The 17,396-nt window shown below is 59.5% G+C and overlaps 2 protein-coding genes across 2 annotated transcripts in view; both read left to right on the top strand.

The window, feature by feature from the left end:
* The window catches only part of CCDC187 (coiled-coil domain containing 187), a 39,168-nt gene extending 32,417 nt beyond the window's left edge, over positions 1-6,751 (top strand). Inside the window, exons 24-28 of the mRNA XM_057549187.1 lie at positions 25-197; positions 2,633-2,796; positions 3,434-3,573; positions 3,916-4,063; positions 4,875-6,751. Coding sequence (XP_057405170.1) covers positions 25-197; positions 2,633-2,796; positions 3,434-3,573; positions 3,916-4,063; positions 4,875-6,751 — 2,502 coding nt within the window. The remainder of the gene's footprint in view (positions 1-24; positions 198-2,632; positions 2,797-3,433; positions 3,574-3,915; positions 4,064-4,874) is intronic.
* Positions 6,752-14,877: 8,126 nt separating this feature from the next.
* The window catches only part of QSOX2 (quiescin sulfhydryl oxidase 2), a 28,984-nt gene continuing 26,465 nt past the window's right edge, over positions 14,878-17,396 (top strand). The window contains exon 1 of the mRNA XM_057549009.1: positions 14,878-15,243. Coding sequence (XP_057404992.1) covers positions 14,913-15,243 — 331 coding nt within the window. The 5' untranslated portion in view covers positions 14,878-14,912. The remainder of the gene's footprint in view (positions 15,244-17,396) is intronic.

Below are 17,396 nucleotides of genomic sequence, written 5' to 3'. Positions count from 1 at the left end.
CTCGCTCTGTGCCGTTTCTCATAGAGTTCCAGCCCCGACGTCAAGGCCGCTCGGGAGGAGGGCCCTGGGACAAGCCAGCAGCCGGAGGGGCCTGCCCAGTCCTCCTCGCGCCCCCCGCGCCCCCCGACACCGCACAGGCCTGGCAGCCCTGGCAGCCACTGCCCCCGGAGGAGCCCCGAGAACCCGCAAGTCCCGCAGTGAGTGGTCGGGGCAGCCCTGGTCCTGGTGCTCGCCATTAAAAGCCTTTCCTGTGCTGCGTGGCCACTGTGTCACGGCCGCTGGGCCCTGCGCACCTGGCCCTGCCAAGGGGAGGTGGGGCAGGGGCACCGGGGGGCCCTGGCTCTGCTAGCCGGCCCTCAGGGCTGTGGGCAGAGGCCAGAGCGGCCCTGGCCCAGTGGGAGGAGCACAGGCAGATTCTGACACAGTCCCAGCTGTGCCACTGGCCCAGGTGTGTCCTCCCCTCTCTGAGCCCGTTTCCTCATCTGCTGAATGGGGACAGGGGTACCACCATCCCCGGGCTGCTGTAGGGCACAGTGCGACAGAGCAGATAGACCGGCCTGGCTGGAGGACAGAGGGTGGTGCATGTGCGGCCACCCAGCTGCTGGGCACGCCCCTTCGAGGCCGGCATGGGCTGCTCTCCCGGCCGGGCCGGCTTGGCCTTCTCCCGCAGGCCTGGCCTCGGGGCTACTGGTTTGCAGCAGAAGAGCCTCTCCTGGCAGATGAGAGGGGCCCGGCCCAGGCTCAGTCATCTGGGGCAGGGGCCGGGGGTCCTGGTGTGGGCGGAAGCGGAGCTGCTTTTGCCATCAAGAGTTTCCTGATGACCCCGCACGGGCACCACCTCCTTCCCTTCCATCTTAATTAAAATGGCCCCGGGAGGCCCTTTTTCCTCCTAGCAAGCTTCAAAGCCCCCCAGGGCTGGCCGCCTGCCAGACTCTAATCTGAGCACTGCCCACCCGAAGCGACAACCTGGGGGTGAGGACACAGAAGGCAGCCCCCATCCTGGAAAGGGGCTCGTCCCCCAAGAGTGGCCTTCTCAGGGACCCCACCAGCCCTTGGAGGCACCACTGCTGTCCAGCGGCCCCCTTCCAACATGGGGGGTCCGTTTTCATGCCTCCCCCAAGAAAGGGGGTCATCGCCCACTCAGCCCCCGACCCGAGCTCCACTCTGCCGCCCTCTGAGAGTGCTTCCATGCATTGATCTATAATTCACGTTGCTATTGATCGCCCACCCCAGGAATCTCTGAAAGGCTTCCCTGGACTGACTGGACCCTCTTGGTACCCGAGAGTTAGTTTGTAGCACTGGGCGGGGAGGACCGCTCGCCCCGCGGTCAAGGTCGTGGGGTACCCGGCTCCTGTGCTCTTCTCATCACACCAGTGATGCAAGTCAGAAGGAGAGAAGAACTGTGCATTTACCAAGAGGCTTCAGAGCACCTGGAACCCACCACGAGAGGGTGACTTTATGTTCCCGGGAGGTCCTGTGGCACGGAGGAACAAGGACCGGGTGTACTTCGTTCTTTCGTTCCTTCAAGAGAAGCTCAGTGGGGCTCTGAGTGGGTCGGGCCAGGGTGCATCCATGAACCAGCGCTTGTGGGGCCCCTCCCCTCCCCAGCCCCCCAGGATGCCCTGGGCTCCTGGCCTGAGACCCCGTGTGTGTGCGGGGAGGGTTGGGGGCGGGGTGATAAGCCTTTAAGAGGGCAGGGGGCAGGGCCTCTCATTCCGGTTCTCCTCGGCCTGGTTCTGGGCCCGGGCACAGCCCCTTCCCTTCCTCTGCATCTTTGCTCCGGAGGGCCAGGCAGGCCCAGGTGAGACCCTGCATCTGGACACACTGGGGCTGACAGGTGCTCACCAGGTCCTGCCCCAGCGAGGTTGGAGCTCCGGCCCCTGAGCCGTCTCCTCCTTCAAAGGCCTGAGACACGGCTTCTCAGCTCTGAGATGGCCCTCAGCCCGGACTCCCCTGTCCACACCCTGACATGAGTGTGAATCCCAAGGGGGACGCTCAGGGCCACCCTGGGGAGAGCAGCAAGCTGTGTCCAGTTGCGGCATGTGCCTGGGGAGAAAGGGAACAGAAGGAACGCCCAGCTGCACCTGAGAGAGCTGCGGAATGTTCTAGAACAGGCCTCCCTAGGGGCATGACCTTAAATCCAGGAGGAATCAGGAGACCTGGCAGCCCTGCTCCCCAGCCCCCTCCTTGAGGCTGTGACGGGGTGGTTTCTTGCTGCCCGTCCGTGTGCCCAGAGCTCAGGTGGGACCAGCAGGCACATGCGGTGCTGGCCCTCGGGCCAGCGGTCGGGCTCCACGCAGAAGTCCTAAGGGGGCCGGGGTCTGTCCTGCCCTGTGCTGGGGCACAGACGGAGTCTCCCTCCCACCATGCCCTGTGACATGCCCGCGCCTTGACACCCCAGCAGTGGCCCCATTTGGGGGTGTGGGCCCTGCTTGGGAAGTGGCCGGGCAGGGAGGGGCCGGGACCCATCTTCCTTCGCCCCTGTGCTGACTGCTCGGCCTCCGACTGCAGCTGTCCCCTGGATGTGACGTGTTGTTCCACTTGTGGAACGTTCTGGTCAGGGCTGGTCACCCGGGGGTGGGGGCAGTGCAGCCTGGGTGGGCAGTTACCACCACCCTGCACTGCCTTGCAGCCTACTCATCAAGCAGGAGGTCAGGACACCCCCCTGGGCAGCTTCGGCTGAGGACGGTCACCTGCAGCCTCCGAGGCTGGCGTGGGGAGAGGACACACCCGTGGGCAGCGGCCGGCCTGACGTTGGAGGCCAGCTGGCGGAGAGCCACGGCCACATGGGCCAAGGTAACCAGGCAGGGCAGCAGCAGTGGCAGCCGAGGACAGATGCCACCCCCTCGGTGGGCCCCGGCAGCTCGCGGCAGCATCAGGCTCAGGGTCAGACAGACCTGCGTCCTGGTGGGCCTGGCCCGAGCTGTGTGATGGGGGCGACCCCGGCCTCTCTGTCCCTGTGTCTGAGCGCACAGGGTCCTGCAGGAGGGCCACCCGAGCACACCTCGGCCAACATTTTCAGACAGTGGGGGCGGGCTGTGGGCAGGTGAGGCCACCCAGACTGGGCGCTACTGCTCCCAGTGGGTACGACTGCTCGGAACAGCCGGCTGGGCTGTTGTCAGGCTGGTCCCCCGGCCCACAGACCTGCCCAAGAACACACCAGAAAAACTAACATAAAGAGGGCCCTACATTTTAAATGATGTTTCTAAAGCTTTTCCTGGGTCCTCACATCCGTAACTATCCAACAAGAGGGTAATTTTAGGAGTAGGTAACCACGTGTTTTTCTGTCCTCACTCTAACCAAACACAAGCAGGTGTTGTGGCTGTTTTGAACTTTAAGGCTGTTTTCCCGTGGCTTCAGAATTCCGGGACCCCGTGTCCTCTGCGTCCTGCGTTCTGCGCCTGTCGGCGCTGACAGCCTCTGTGCCTCCTAGGAGACGCCCGGACCAAGCCCAGCCCCCAGCCAGCAGGGGAGAAGACCCGGGCTCCGACAGGAAGCCGAGCATCAGACTTCCAGGGCCAGAGCCGACACTCACCAAGCGCAGGGGGTCCCCTCAGTCCCCGGGAAGCCAGTGTGAGTCTAGGCTTGGCCCTGCGCTCACCGCAGGCTGGTGGGGACCTGGCCTTGCTCTGCTGGGCCCTCCCATGTGCCTTCGGGTGGGGCGGGGCGTGTTGTCGCCTCGTCCATCAGGTGAAAGTGTTGACCCTTTCCAGCTGGATCTGTCCGTTGACGGGTCTTTGGAGCTCACTGGGAGGAGCGGTGTCTGATGAGTGGGGGTCTCCGTGGCCCTCTGTGGGGGTCGGCCTGTGTTCCTTACTGTGGTCACAAGAGCACAGGGGCTGTGTTCACAGCTACGGGACACGGACTGATGTCCAGCAGAGGGGGCCACACCCTGACCATGGCATTTCTCCAAAGTGTTTCCACCAGGTGGTTGAAGGCAGCGGGAGCCGAGCTGGGCCGGAACTGGGGTTGGGCTTTGCCAGCAGCCCCGTGGAGGAGCCCGTCACCGTGGAAAGCTGCTCAGGGGAGCAGAGGTGTGAGGCCTGGCGGGCTGCTCGGGCTGGTGGGGCCCTGGGGCCTGGAGACGGTTTGGCCAGAACATCCTGCCCTCTTGCCAGAAGACCCTCACTCCCTGCTGGTGCCCCTCGTGCTGGGCTAGGCCCACCGTGCACCCCAGCCCACGCCCACGTCCTCTCGAATCTGACCCCCCCCTTTGGAAACAAAGATGCCACCTGATGAATCGGCCCAAGATCCTGGGCGGGGGCAGCATGAGGGGTCCCTCCAGGGAGCACTGCCTCTGAGTCTCTCAGATGGTGACTCCTCAGCTACCTGACCCAGTGGGGACTGAGGCCAGAGCCCCCCTGAAGACAGGTCCCACTCAGGGAGCCCTGGCCTCTGACAGTCACCTCCCTCTGGGGGCAGACGGCTGGCAGGCAGGTTTTTCAAGCATCTGCGGTAGCTGAAGGCCCCCTGCGGAGACTCTGGGCCCCGGGGAGGAGGCTGGAAAACGGGGCTCCCTCCTGGGGACCCCCCAGGACGTCATGATGTGCTTGCAGGGTAGAGACCAGTTGGCAGGAGGACCCTCGTGCCCTTTCCTCCCACCAGAAAGCTGCCCGGCTGACCGCCTCTCCAGGTGACGCCCCGGCCCCTTGCATGAGGACCAGTCCCCACGTAAGGGGACCAGCTTCTCAGTCGGAGCCAGCCTGCTCCTACAGCCCCCGCCTCCCCACTGCTTGGACACGCTGCCGCTGCCGGGGGTTTTGATCCACTGGCCTAGGGGCTGTGAGGTGTGGGCCCTGCCCTTCCCAGTGTTGGGGGGATGTCCTCAGCGTAGAAGGTGGCGACATCATCCCTGAACCCTCCTCTCTCTGCAGCAGCCAAGGTGGTAGCACCCCCCGCCCAGCACGAGGGCGGCGCCCTGGCCCAGCTCACGGAACCCTTGGACCTGGGCTCCCAGTCTGAGTCTGCTCCCAGCACTTGCTCGGGGACTTCGGGGTCTTCGGGGTCTTCGGCACGGTCCCCCACCCCCCGCTCAGGGAGCAGCCCGTCCTGTCCCTCCCTCCAGGAGTTTCAGAAAGCATCCGCCATCCTGGTCCAGCTCTCCGAGAGCTCCGTCTCCTTGTCGGATGGGGAAGCCGGGGACACCCCGGGCGCAGACCTCAGCCGGTCTGGGGGGCTCTCTGCTGGAGGCTCCTGGGGGTTCCACTGGGGCGGAGGGCCGGAGACCTGGGAGGGGCTGAAGGGCAGCGGGGCCCTTTCCCTGCGGGGCTCCTGCGCTGGGGCGGGCGGCCCGGAGCCAGCAGGGGGGCTCCCCAACACCCCGTCTCCGCGGTCGGGCTCAGAGCTGCCCGAGGCATCCAGCGAGGTCTGGGACCCGGAGGGCCTGAGGGAGCCTGGTGCCGGTGCTGGACTAGCCCCAGGGTGCTGCTTGCCCACAGGGGGCTCATCCCACCTGGAACACGCTGGGGGGCCCCTTGTCCTGCCTCCCTTCTTGGGCCCAGGGGAGGGGCAGGAAGATTCTGGAACCAGTGGGAGCCCGACTAGTGGTTCAAACGCAGGAAAAACCAAAGGGAGGTCCCCAGAGGCTGCCAACCCGACATTCCCATCCCAAACCTCTTCCTCTGGTGACTTACACGTGTCCCTTTCCTTTCCTTCGGGGACCTCGGCCTCTGAAGGGGCAGAGTTCGGCCAAAGAGGAGAGATGGGGCCTCCACAGGCCTCAGCTGGCTGCCCGGAGGGACCCTGGGGTGCCTTCCCGAGTCCATCCACTGACGGGAAACCCCTACAGGCCCCATCTGAGCCTGAGGTCCCGGGGAGCCCACGGGCTCCTCCTGGGGCCCCCGGTGGGCCGGCAGCCCTGACAGCCGAGAGCCGGGCACCTGGGTGTGGGGAGAGCAGAGCCCCCTCTGTCCTGGAGGAAGCCTGCCCTCCCTTGGCCAGAGGGGTCTTGACTGAGATCCTGTCCCCCATCTGTGAGGTGCTGTCCTACGGCAGAGCTGACCTCCCGTCCTCCACCCAGTGGGACACCCGCCTCCCTCCTCCGCTTCCCATCCTCCCAGCAGACGGTGAGGCCGACCCTGCCAGGGCCCACTCAGAAGACTTCCCTTCCCCGCCGGAAGATGCCGAGTGTCCTGGGGGCTCGTGGGGCACCCCAGGGGAAGACGCCCCTATCATCACGGGAGAGCTGCCCTCCTTGTCTGAGGAGGGCCCGCCTGAGCCACTGTCCCCGGGGCCCCAGGAGGCGGGGGTCTGCCTGGGGGTGGCCAGACAGGGCAGAAGCCTTGGGGACGAATTGGGTGAATCCACTTCTGTTGGGAGGGACCAGGCCATGGGTGACCGGTGGTCTGAACCACTCAGCTGGCTAGGGTCCCCCTTGTGTGGGAGCACAGGTGATGCCCCGGGGGGGCTCCCAAGGCTGTCAGCACAGCCCCCAACCCTATCCAGAGTGGCCTGTGTGGCTGGGGACAGTCTGGCAGCTGGGGACCCAGGGCTGTCCGGCTCTAGGCGGGGGGACCCAGCTCCGGGTTTGGGCTCAGGCCTCCGTGCTGACCTCCCGGGTGTGGAGAGAGACAAGGTGGTGGATCTGGTCTCCACCCAGCTCACCAGAAGGATCCTGTGCGACACGCTGGCCGAGCTCTCAGAGGTGGCCCCGCCAGGCAGCCTGGCAGCGGAGGGGCCAGCGGGTGCCAGTTGTATCGCCTGGGCTCACACAGCGGCCACTGGGCAGTCGTGGGCAAGACAGGACTTCTGAGAAGACGGGGGGTGGGTGCTCTGGTGACACAGATGTCTGTGATGTTGTGATTGTGTGTGAGCCTGTGTGCGCGTGTGAGCCTGTGTTCACGTGTGAGCATTGGGGGTGGGGGGGCGGCTTCAGGAAACCTGGACTTGCCCTGGGCAGGGCCACCCTGCAGAGCAGTCACCTGCGGATGGCCATCTGATACAGGGCCATCGATTGGACATCAACAGCAAATTGGCTCTGACCCAGAGAGATTAAGGTAAAAGGATGTGCAGGTGCATCCGGAGCTGGTTGGCCAAGAAAGGCGCAGAGGTCACGGACTTGAGGGAGACGGTCCCAAGGAGCCGGGCAAGGAGCAGCTCCCACGGACGAACTTGGAGGCCATGTGCCAGGACAGGGTGCCGTGGGCCTCAGCAAAGGCCAAGAGAGAGGCTGTGGTGGGTCGCGGAGGCCAGGTGCTGAGTCTGGGGTCACGCCTGCACTGACACGCACCTCAGCTTTGCCTCATTGGGAGACCATCCGTGGAGATGTTTGCCTGCTTCTGACTTATGAAGGCCAAGGGCCTGGTGCCTCCGTGCTGTCCAGCCAGTAGCTTGGGGCTGGGAGGTCAGTGTGTGTCCCCTGTGTGCAGGTCACAGGAGGTGGCAGCTCAGGGGCAGAAGGTCACTTCACCTGTGGCCAGCCAACCCTCCGGCCCGTCCTCTGGGGGTGGGTGGGCCCCGGCCTCCCCGAGGGTGCTCAGGACGCCTCGTGGAAGAAACAAAAGCCCGTTGCCCGGCTGGCCATCGAATGAGCCCTCTGCGACGCAGCGAGGCCCCGGAGGGTTCCAAGGGCTTCGGCACGTGGGCCCCTGCGCGAGGTGCTCCTACAGGGACGTCCCTCGGGCCACACGGGCCTCCAGGTGTCCCCTGACAAGAGTGCCTGCCTCTCTCAGCACGAGACTCGGGCAGGCGTCCAGGAAATTAATGTTGATTCAAGCGTAAAGATGATTTCCTGTGGGAAGGAAGTGGGGAGAGGCTGAGCTGGGAGGACAAGGCAAGACCGTTGGGTGCAGGCCCTCGGGGACAGGGCCCTCAGTAGGCCGGGCAGGTTGGCCCTGGGGCTGGCTCAGTGTAAGGACCAGGGCAGCTGACCTTCACGGGCTGAAGGACAGGCCACCACAGCACCGACCTCTACCCACAGCAGCCATCCCACAAGCCGCTGATGGGCTCTGAAGGGTCCCTGCAGCCCACCCCTCACCCAGAGCAGCCCTGCAGAAGCACAGGCGCCAGGGCACAGACTCAGACAGTGGCCGGCCCCTGTATCCTGTCAGCCAGTTCCCTGAGTGTTGTCTGCGGCCACAGGGGGGGCCTGTGCCCCGCCTTCCCCAGGATGAGCAGAAAGCTGGATAGTGTGTGTGTTGGTTCTAACGTGAGAGCACGTCTGAGCTTGTGCTCCAGGGAATTCACTAGAAACCAATGCAGTATCTTCTCAACATACTTGTCCTGATGGGGGTCTCTCATTTCAGTATTTTCAATATTTTTAACCTGGGTTGTATCATCTGTGCACTTGGAAAAGTGGCTTTTCAGTGAGCCCAACAATCAGTTCTTTTATAAAGGGAAGCAGCTTTCAGATCTGCTTCTAACTTCTGAGGTGGTTAGGATTTCTTGAGATGGGGCTCACTTATACTGTGCTTGGATCTCTTGAAAGTTACTTCCAATGTCCTACAGCAATCTCTCTGCCTGTCTGTCATCTATATCAACGATCACTCATCAATTTAGTTATCTATCATCTATCATTTATATCATCTATCAGTCGTCTACCTATATCAACTATATCTATCATCCATCCATCCTCCATCTACAATTCTCAAATTGGAAAATACCTGCTTGACAGGGAATCAAGCAAACGGTGTGTTGGCTTAAAATGTCCTGCTGCTGACCCAGCTTTAGGAGAGGAACTCATTCACTTAACTACGTTTATGGACCCTGGGGAGACCCAGACTTTCATACGCTTGTAGTTTTGAGTGGGCGGCATCTCCAAAGTTGGTCTGGCAAAGCTCCCAGGGGCTGCCTCTCAGACCCCACAGAATACTGCAGGGTCCCTGCGTGAAGGCAGGAGCCCCCTACAGCCCTTCACCAGGCTCCAGCCTCTGGGGCAGACTCTCAGATCTGGGTGGACCAGCTCACCAGCCCAGCCTCCGTCATAACCTCCAACTCACCGAGAACAGGGTCACGGTCCCGGGAAGCACCAGCTACGAGAGTTCATGTTGATTTCCCCCCCGATATTCCCAAGCCCACCTTAGAGAACAGAAGATGTTTGGGTCCATGGGGGAAAATGTGTGTTCATTCTCCAAGTACACAATTTCAAAACAAATTTTGAACTACAGCTTTCTTATTGATTTCCTATTAGTTTTCTGACAAATTAGTCTGTAATTTTTTATTTTTTTCTATTTATTGCTGACCCTTTTGGCTTTACGAGGCCGCGTGAGAGGAATTATGTATTTTACACACACACGTCTGGCATGGTCATAAATCTCCCACATCGAAACCCTGCAGATTTGCCTCAAATTCGATAGTCTCGGGTCTGGTCACTATGGGCTGGGGCTGACGGCTCTGCATGACGTGTGGCCATGCCTGCAGCTGAACAGAGGGCCTCCTGGGGTGCCCAGCAGGCTGTTGTGCCCCTGGAGTCATTTTTCAGCCCGTGGCCCCTCACCCTTGAAGGGAGTCTGGTCAAGGGGGACTCATGAAAACCCTGGCCTCGCCTTCCTGTGACAGCTGGATCCAGGGAGCATGAGGCTATAAAATGACCGGCCAGAGGAGGAAGTACGTCCACCGAAGGTGTTGGATGCATTTAATCTCAGCCAACGTCATGTGTGTGGAGCTGAGGGCTGTGGCACTCAGATATATTGACCTGGGGCAAGACTTCAATTTCAAGATTACTCCCTCCAAGGTCTCACCTTGGCTCCAATCCCTGTAACCTCTTGGGCCAATAAATCTTATACCAGCCTCCAGAGAAGTCATTATCTTTCATAGAAAATGATTATTTCTCCGTTAAACCCCTCATGGAATTTTCCTGGGATCTGTCTCCTTCAGCTTCTCCGCTCAGCTGTTCCCTCCTGCATAAAATGCCCAAAACTCACCTCCAGCGCTTTAAACCCCAAATCATCAGACGAGCTTTACGAGTCCTTTTGATGCTTTGCCCTGTGCAGCCATAACAGCCTCTCTATAACATACAGATGAAGGTCACGGGAGCGTTGGGGTTGATGGCCGCACACCTGCAGCAACACGCCGCAGCCTTTGGGATGGTGCCTTCCCGTGCCCGGGGCGTCTGGCTCCCACCGGGCAGGAGGCGAGCACACTGGCCTTCCAGAGGGAGCTGGGGCCCCGGGGTCAGGTTGGCCGGCAGCTGGGGGACAAGGCTGTCGGTCAAGTGCTCAACAAGCGGTCAGGGAGTCCCATCCCACGCTCGCTGGCTTCCCTTCAGCAGCGAGGTCCCAGAGGGGCTGCAAGTCCCACATTTGTCCCCCGTCCCTTGTCTTATCCACCCACCCTATGCCAGCCATCAAATGCCAAGCTGCTCCTCTGCATTTGTCCCCCAACCAGTGTCCCCTTTGCCCCAAGCGAAGTCTCCTCTCTGACACCCCATGAACACAGCTGAGAGCAAGAGTGGCGTTTGCAAAACTCGACGGCAGGCTGAGGGGAAAGGGCAGAATCCACACACACACACACACACACACACACACACACACACACACACACCCTGCACCCCTGGCCCTCCCTCGGGAGCTCCCTGCGCCCCACCCCTGCCTGCTGCTCTCCTGTAGGGGCCTTTCCAGCGGCCGTGTCCATCCAGGTGGTAACGTGGGCATTTAATTATGCTAGGAGCCCACGTCCTAGGTCCTGCTCTACTTCTTCCTGGGGGTGTGGCAGGGACACCGGCCCCCATGCCTCCGTGACTACCGTCACTGCCCTCTTTACCGTGTCATTGTGAGGACACAGAGGAGAGCCTGTCCCCGCCAGGCTCCATCCCCGGCACGTGGCAAGCACTCAGGAATAATCCTCCTTGTAAGTCTTCCGGAGAACGGCTGGTGTCCTTAACCAGCTGAGCCCGACGCCAAACGCCGGCTGAAGGGGTGTGGAAGGCGGTGCCCGCTCTGGGGCCGGGGCTGCAGGTGGAGTTTGTCTGCCCCCTTCTTCCCTCACCCTCGTGCAGAATTTCCCCCATCTGGGGGGGCGCTCAGAGAAGGGACAGCTGGCCCTGCCCTCCAGGGCTCATGTCCATTCAGCCGGACGCCAGCTGGCATGACCAGGATGATGACCAGGGAGGAGACTCAGGGCTGGGAAGGGGGTTCTGCCTTTGTCTCCGGCGTCAGAACGGGCCCTGCAGGTGTTGGGGGCACCCGGGTTTGAGAGTTCCTCTGCCACATACGTTCCATGCATGCTTAACCACGGCACTCGGCTCTCCAAGCCTCAGTTTTCCCCTCTGTAAAACAGGAATAGCAATATCTCATTTCATCAGCTCTAAGATGCAAAACTTCCCGACATTTCAATCCCTTCGAACTCAGAGTGCATCTCACAAATCTGAGAATTATCTGTGATACGTGCCACCCCACTGGCAGCACATACAATTGCTGGGGTGGGTCTCAGCGCCCCGAAATGCAGGTGGCTCTCCAGCAGGGAGGAGGAGCAGACTTGAGGAGGGTGCCGAGGAGGGGGCGCCGGGCTTCAGCAGGGAAGCAGGGCCTGGCTAATCCTCGTAAGTTTTTACCGTTCTCAGACACAACCCCACCCCCTCGTTTGACTGTTTCTGCATTTGGCTGCATTGTACAATCAATGCATCATTTCCTAAGAACTTATTAAATCAATCGTGTGTTCTAGGGCCAGAGGCCCTTTGGATTTGAGAAACTGTGGCGTTGTTTTTAGGGTGCAGCCTCCCAGTGCTGGGCCAAAGCAGCACATAGGCCCACTGGCTGCCCCAGAGAGCAGGGGTCCCAGAGACCTCCCCTCCAACCCCCTCAGTGTCTGGATGGGGACACAAGGCCTAAAGAAAGAGCTGTGAGTGACAGTGGGACTTGAACCTGGGGAGGGAAGGGGCACGGTCCTTCCAAGTGGCCTTGAGTGTCTCCTAAGGCCTGAATTTTGTTCCCCCCAGAATTCCTATGTTGAAGCTCTAAGCCCCAATGGGATGGTGTTAAGAGGTACCTTTGGGAGGTGATCAGGGTTTGATGAGGTCATGAGGGTGGGGCCCCCACAATGGGGTTAGTGGCTTTACGAGAAGAGACCAGAAAGCCCCCTCTCCTCTGTCCACACACAGCACAAAGGAAGGGCCAGGTGACCACAGGCGAGAAGTGGCTGGCCATCTGCCAGCCAGGAAGTGAGCCCTCACCAGAAACTGACAATGCCTGCACCCTGATCTCGGATGTCCAGCCCGTGAGAAATAAATAAATGTCTTTTGTTTAAGCTGCCTGGTCTGCAGTGTTCTGTTACGGCAGCCTGAGCAGACCAAGACAGTGTTCAAAAGCTAAGTCCCTCGGGCTTCCCTGGTGGCGCAGTGGTTAAGAATCTGCCTGCCGATGCAGGGGACACAGGTTCGAGCCCTGGCCCGGGAAGATCTCACACGCCGCAGAGCAACTAAGCCCGTGCACCACAACTACTGAGCCTGCTCTCTAGAGCCCGCGAGCCACAACTACTGAGTCCACGCGCCACAACTACGAAGGCTGCGTGCCTACAGCCCGTGCTCCACAGCAAGAGAAGGCACGACAATGAGGAGCCCCCGCACCGCAACGAAGAGTAGCCCCCGCTCACCACAACTAGAGAAAGCCTGCACACAGCAACGAAGACCCAACACAGCCAAAAATAAAAATAAACAAATAAATAAATAAATTTATTAAAAAAAAAAAAAAAAAGCTAAGCCCCTCCTGGAAGAGTGAAGCAGGTGTGCAGGGTGAGGCCTAGACTCCTTCCCGACAGCCTGGCCTTGACTGTCTTTGCCAACTGCATGACCAGATCCTGGTCTGTTTGCTCAACAATCACCATAGGACTTCGTGGCCATCCCTCCCAGCCTGAAGGCAGGGGGGTGGGGGGCGGGGGATGAGCCAAGCCTCCAGACCAAATCCACTCGCTGCTCCATCTTGATCTCCACACGCTCTTCTGCCTTCTCTCCCCGCCCCCCACCACTGCTCCTCTGGTCCCCTCCTCTTCTCAGCCCTGCAGCCACAGGCCCAGGGCTCAGCATGTGGCCAGCCCTCTCGCCTCTCGCTCCTCCTGTGGGGACCTCAACCAGCCCCGACTTACCATCTGAGCCCCAGCCTCACACAGCCAACCAGTGGCCCGACACCAACCACAGATGTTGAAAAGGTCTCTGGAATTCAACAAGGCCAGGCCAACTTTGATCTCCACTCTCACCTCTGCAAGGCTCTCCCACCCCCTCCCCTGCAGTCTTTCATCTCAGTCAAGGGCAGCTTCATTCTTCCAGCTGCTCCGGCCAAAGCCCGGCAGGCAAACGTGACCTCTTTGTCGCATACTCTGGATTTAATCCACCACGTATCCTACCGTCATACATACCCGAAGTCTAACCCTTCTCACCAGCACCACGGTCCACCCCTTGCCTGAGCCCCACTGTGTCTTGGAGGGCGGCGATGGCCCCTTAAGGTTCTCCGGCTTCTTCTCTTCCCCTGGTTTGCTGTCCTTCTGGCACGCTCGCCCCTTCTGCCTCAGGGCCTTTGCACATGCAGTTCCTCTGCCTGGGCTGCTTGCCTCTCCTCACCTCCTTCACCCACAGTCTCCTTCTCAGAGAGGCCTTCCTGACCCCCTGTGTGCAACAGCCCCCTCCTCCTGCCCTGCTTTACTGCTTTTTATAGCACTTAACTTCACCTTACTTGTTTATTTGTTTTGGGTCTCTCTCCTGCAATGCAGACCCAGTGGCACTCAGGCTTGGCTTTGTCTCCAGGGCTTGGTGTGGAGCAGAAGCCCAGCAAATGTTAGTAAAGGAAGGCAGGAAGAATGAATGGGGAGGGGACACAAGTGCCTCGTCCATGGGCCCTTTGGTTTGGATCATCTTATCCAGGGTTTTCTAACCCTTATCTGAAACAAAAACAACAAAGCTCTTTTCAGACAAAATCTTACACAAAACCTCACAATGTAAAGGGCAGAGAGAGGATTGCATTGCTATAAATGTAGTTTGTGTTCAGATCATATCATTTACATATTTAACAATCACGCATAAGAGTGAGGTGACCTGAACGTGAGAATTTGACCTTCCAGGCCAATGGATGACAGATGCTGACTCACGTCCGCTCTGTGTCCACTTCCTTTCTTTTCTGTTTTGGTCACACAGTTCAGAGAAAATCTTGATATGCATAAAACAGTTAGGAATAGCAATTGAAAAAACAGGTCTGCTGTTATACTGAGCAAACAAGCCATAGGAATCTTTATTTCCTAGGTGCGCAGAGAAGTCATCCCTGAACGTTCCAAAATTTAGCTCTGTAACACATCTGAATTTGTGCGGGTGTTTTGTTACATTTTATGAGTTAAAATCTCATATTAAAAAGTCAAGGTCAGCGTTGCAGACCCTCTGAAGCCGCAGGTAGGGTTGCCAGGGAAAACACAGGACGCGCAGTAAAATGTGAATTTCATTTAAACAGCGGATCGTTTTGAAGTCTAAGTATGTCCCATTAAATTTGCATTTCAGGTATGATACATACGTAGACTTAGAAACAACTCTCGAAAAAAAACCCAAAGACAAAAAACAGCTCTCCGTTTATTTGAAATTCACATTTAACTGAGCGTCCCGTACCTTCACTTGCTGAATCTGGAGACCCCATCCCAGCTTGGGGTGGGGTGGGGGGTGTGTCTGCGGAGGCGGTGAGAGTGGGGGCGGGGCATGGAGGGGCGGAGCCGGGCGCGGTCCGAAGGCGTGGCCAGGCCGTTGGGGCGGGGCCATGAGGTCAGGGGCGGGGCAGGAGGCGTGACCAGGCGGTTGGAGGAGGGGCGAGTCTGTGCCTGGCTCTCAGGGTCCGGGACTGAGGGGCGCCTGGGAGCCGGGGCCGGGCGCGCGGGGGCGGAGCTGGGGGCGGGGACTGGTCTCCGGCGGTGGGGGCGGGGCCTGACGCTGGAGGAGGGGCCGGGCGCGCGCGGCGCACGTGACGGCGGTTGCCAGGGTGAAAGGTCAGGCGCGGCGCGGCACTCCCAACATGGCGGCGGCCGGGACGGCGGTGTTGGCGGCGCGCAGCCCGGGAGCCCAGGCGGGGACGGAGGCCCGAGTCCGGCGCCCGCCCCCGGCGCGGCCCTCGCGGCTCCCCCCGCTGCTTGTGCTGCTGGCGGCGGCGGCGGGGCCGGGCGCGGGCGGCGCGGCGCGGCTGTACCGCGCGGGCGAAGACGCCGTGTGGGTGCTGGACAGCGGCAGCGTGCGCGGGGCCACGGCCAACAGCTCCGCCGCGTGGCTCGTGCAGTTCTACTCCTCGTGGTGCGGCCACTGCATCGGCTATGCGCCCACCTGGCGGGCCCTGGCCGGGGACGTGCGAGGTGAGGCGCGCCCCCGCGCGGGACTCGACCCCGGCCGCTCGGCCTGGCACCTGTGACCCCCGGTTTCTCCCCTCCGGCTCGCGGCAGCCTCTCAGGCCCCTTTCCCGTTGCCCTACGGGGGCACCTCGCATAGGCCGCCGCTGGCCTGCACCCCAGGGTGTATCCCCCATATGACCCGTGAGATCCAGGGAAGTCGGCCGTCTCAAGTCAGAATCACAAGAATCCTTCTCCCCCAGTCCTCACTCCACAGCTGGGGACAGGGAGGCCTCCCCATTATCGCCTAGCTCTCCAGACCCCTAGTTTTGAGTCCCTAAGACCTTCATTAACGCCCCAGGCCTTTATCCTAGCTGTGTCCCGACGTGCATCCCATCCTCAGTAATTCCGCTCCAGTGTCTAGACTCCTTCTTTGAGGATCCCCGTTCCTATTCCAAGCCACTTTCCCTGTAAGTCCTTCTTCATCCTCTTCTGGTTTAGTTAGCTGAGCATATGGTGGATTCTCAGTGTCCACAACATAGATGTCCAACTACGCTGGAGACTTCTCCATAGAAGCAGAAAAAGACCTTCAAAGCATTTCATTGGTTGGTTCCTTGTTCATGGATACGCAGCCTTGGATAAATCTGTCACCCACCAAACTTCTGGTCATGTTCCCACACTTTATTGATGTTTGGCACCTTCCTCATGTTGCAAATTGCTAATCAGTCACTAAGCTATTGGCCTGCTCTAAATGGCAGAGTTGTAGCCAATTAGGGGTTTTGCTGCAGCCTTCCTGCAAGCTGGCCACGCTTCAGAATGGAATGCGAATTGCTCTGAAGTGGGAGCTGGTCTCCAGCAAGAGCAAGGTTTGGCTGGACTCTTGCTGAGGTTGAGCTGACCTCTAATTATGTATTTCAGTGGGCAAGAGAGTAACAAATTGCTGGGTTCTCTTCCTGCACTTTAGTTTTACATGCAACCCTGTTGTGATTTTTTCATATCTAGACAGACTCATAACGAAACGTTAAAAAAGTCTAAATAGGGCTTTTGTGCATGATTGTAAATGATTATTTTTAGATGCGTCTCCTCTTGCCTTAGGGTGTTGGGGCCTGTTGATTCTAAAGGGTCCGTTCTTTGAGCTAATGTTTTCTTGAGTCCCTAGTCTTTGGCACTGGTCAGAACTGAAATCAGAGACTATGAAACGGACATTTTACTCCTTAGTGGGTTTTTTTTTTTAAGCCTTTGCTTTGACACCAAACAGAGGACTTTGCAATTCTCTTTTGTCATTGGGCGGCAGAAACACAGATAGGTAAATTAAAATGCGGGTAGCTCTGGCAAGACGTTTGTCACCTATTCTGTGCATATTTTGATTTTTTCAGTTTAGTGTCTGAAATATAAATGTTGTAAACCAGATCTGAGTGTTGCAAAGTATTTCATAGTTGAACCAGCATGTAAGGAGCCTTGAGAATTGTCCCTGGAACTCAGAAGGAAAGTTATTTTTGGAACCGAAACTAGTAAAACCCATACCTAATGGTGTGATTAACTTAACTGTTAGCTAAATAAGGTTATCTTAAACGAGTTGGACATCCTACAAGTCAAAGCAGGAAGAGCAGGCCTGAGACAGAAGGAGATGTGGCTGAGAGTGAAAAACAGCTGTGGCTCGAAAGACAGGGCCGGCAGGGGCAGGGTGAGGGGAGCGGCGGCCAGGGGGTCCTGAGAGCCAAACTGCCCGGGGGGCTCCCGAGCGCCAGCTCTAACTGGAGGCAGAGCCTTGGCACTTGGGGTCCCCAGAGAGAGCTCACCTGGGGACTTTGTCGGCCCAGCCCAGGCCTGCTGGATCAGAAGCTCTGGGCGTGAGGCCTGGCATCCTGTCAGCACAAGCCCCAGAGGTGGAGGATTTCTGTGCTCGGGGACGCTAAGCCTGCAGGACCACTGCAGGAATGGGCCTGTGGCCAAAGGAGGCGGGAGCGTGGCTTGTGAACTACTCCCTCGTGGCTGTCCACACACGAGAACTCTCCAGTAAAGGAACCCGTTACTTGGCCCTGGGGTCCCACGTGACTGGCCACAGGGCCCTTCCGGTACCTCATTTCCGCGAAGTCCCCGTGGAACGCGTTGGGAAGAGCTGCCCTCACCCTCACCGAGGAGGCTGGCGCAGCCCCTCTGCCCAGCGCCTTCTTCTGGCC

The sequence above is a fragment of the Balaenoptera acutorostrata genome, chromosome 6 (genome assembly GCF_949987535.1).
Source record: "Balaenoptera acutorostrata chromosome 6, mBalAcu1.1, whole genome shotgun sequence".
Lineage (NCBI taxonomy): Eukaryota > Metazoa > Chordata > Mammalia > Artiodactyla > Balaenopteridae > Balaenoptera > Balaenoptera acutorostrata.
Note: the sequence above shows the minus strand (reverse complement) of the source record. Positions and strands in the feature narration are given on the sequence as shown.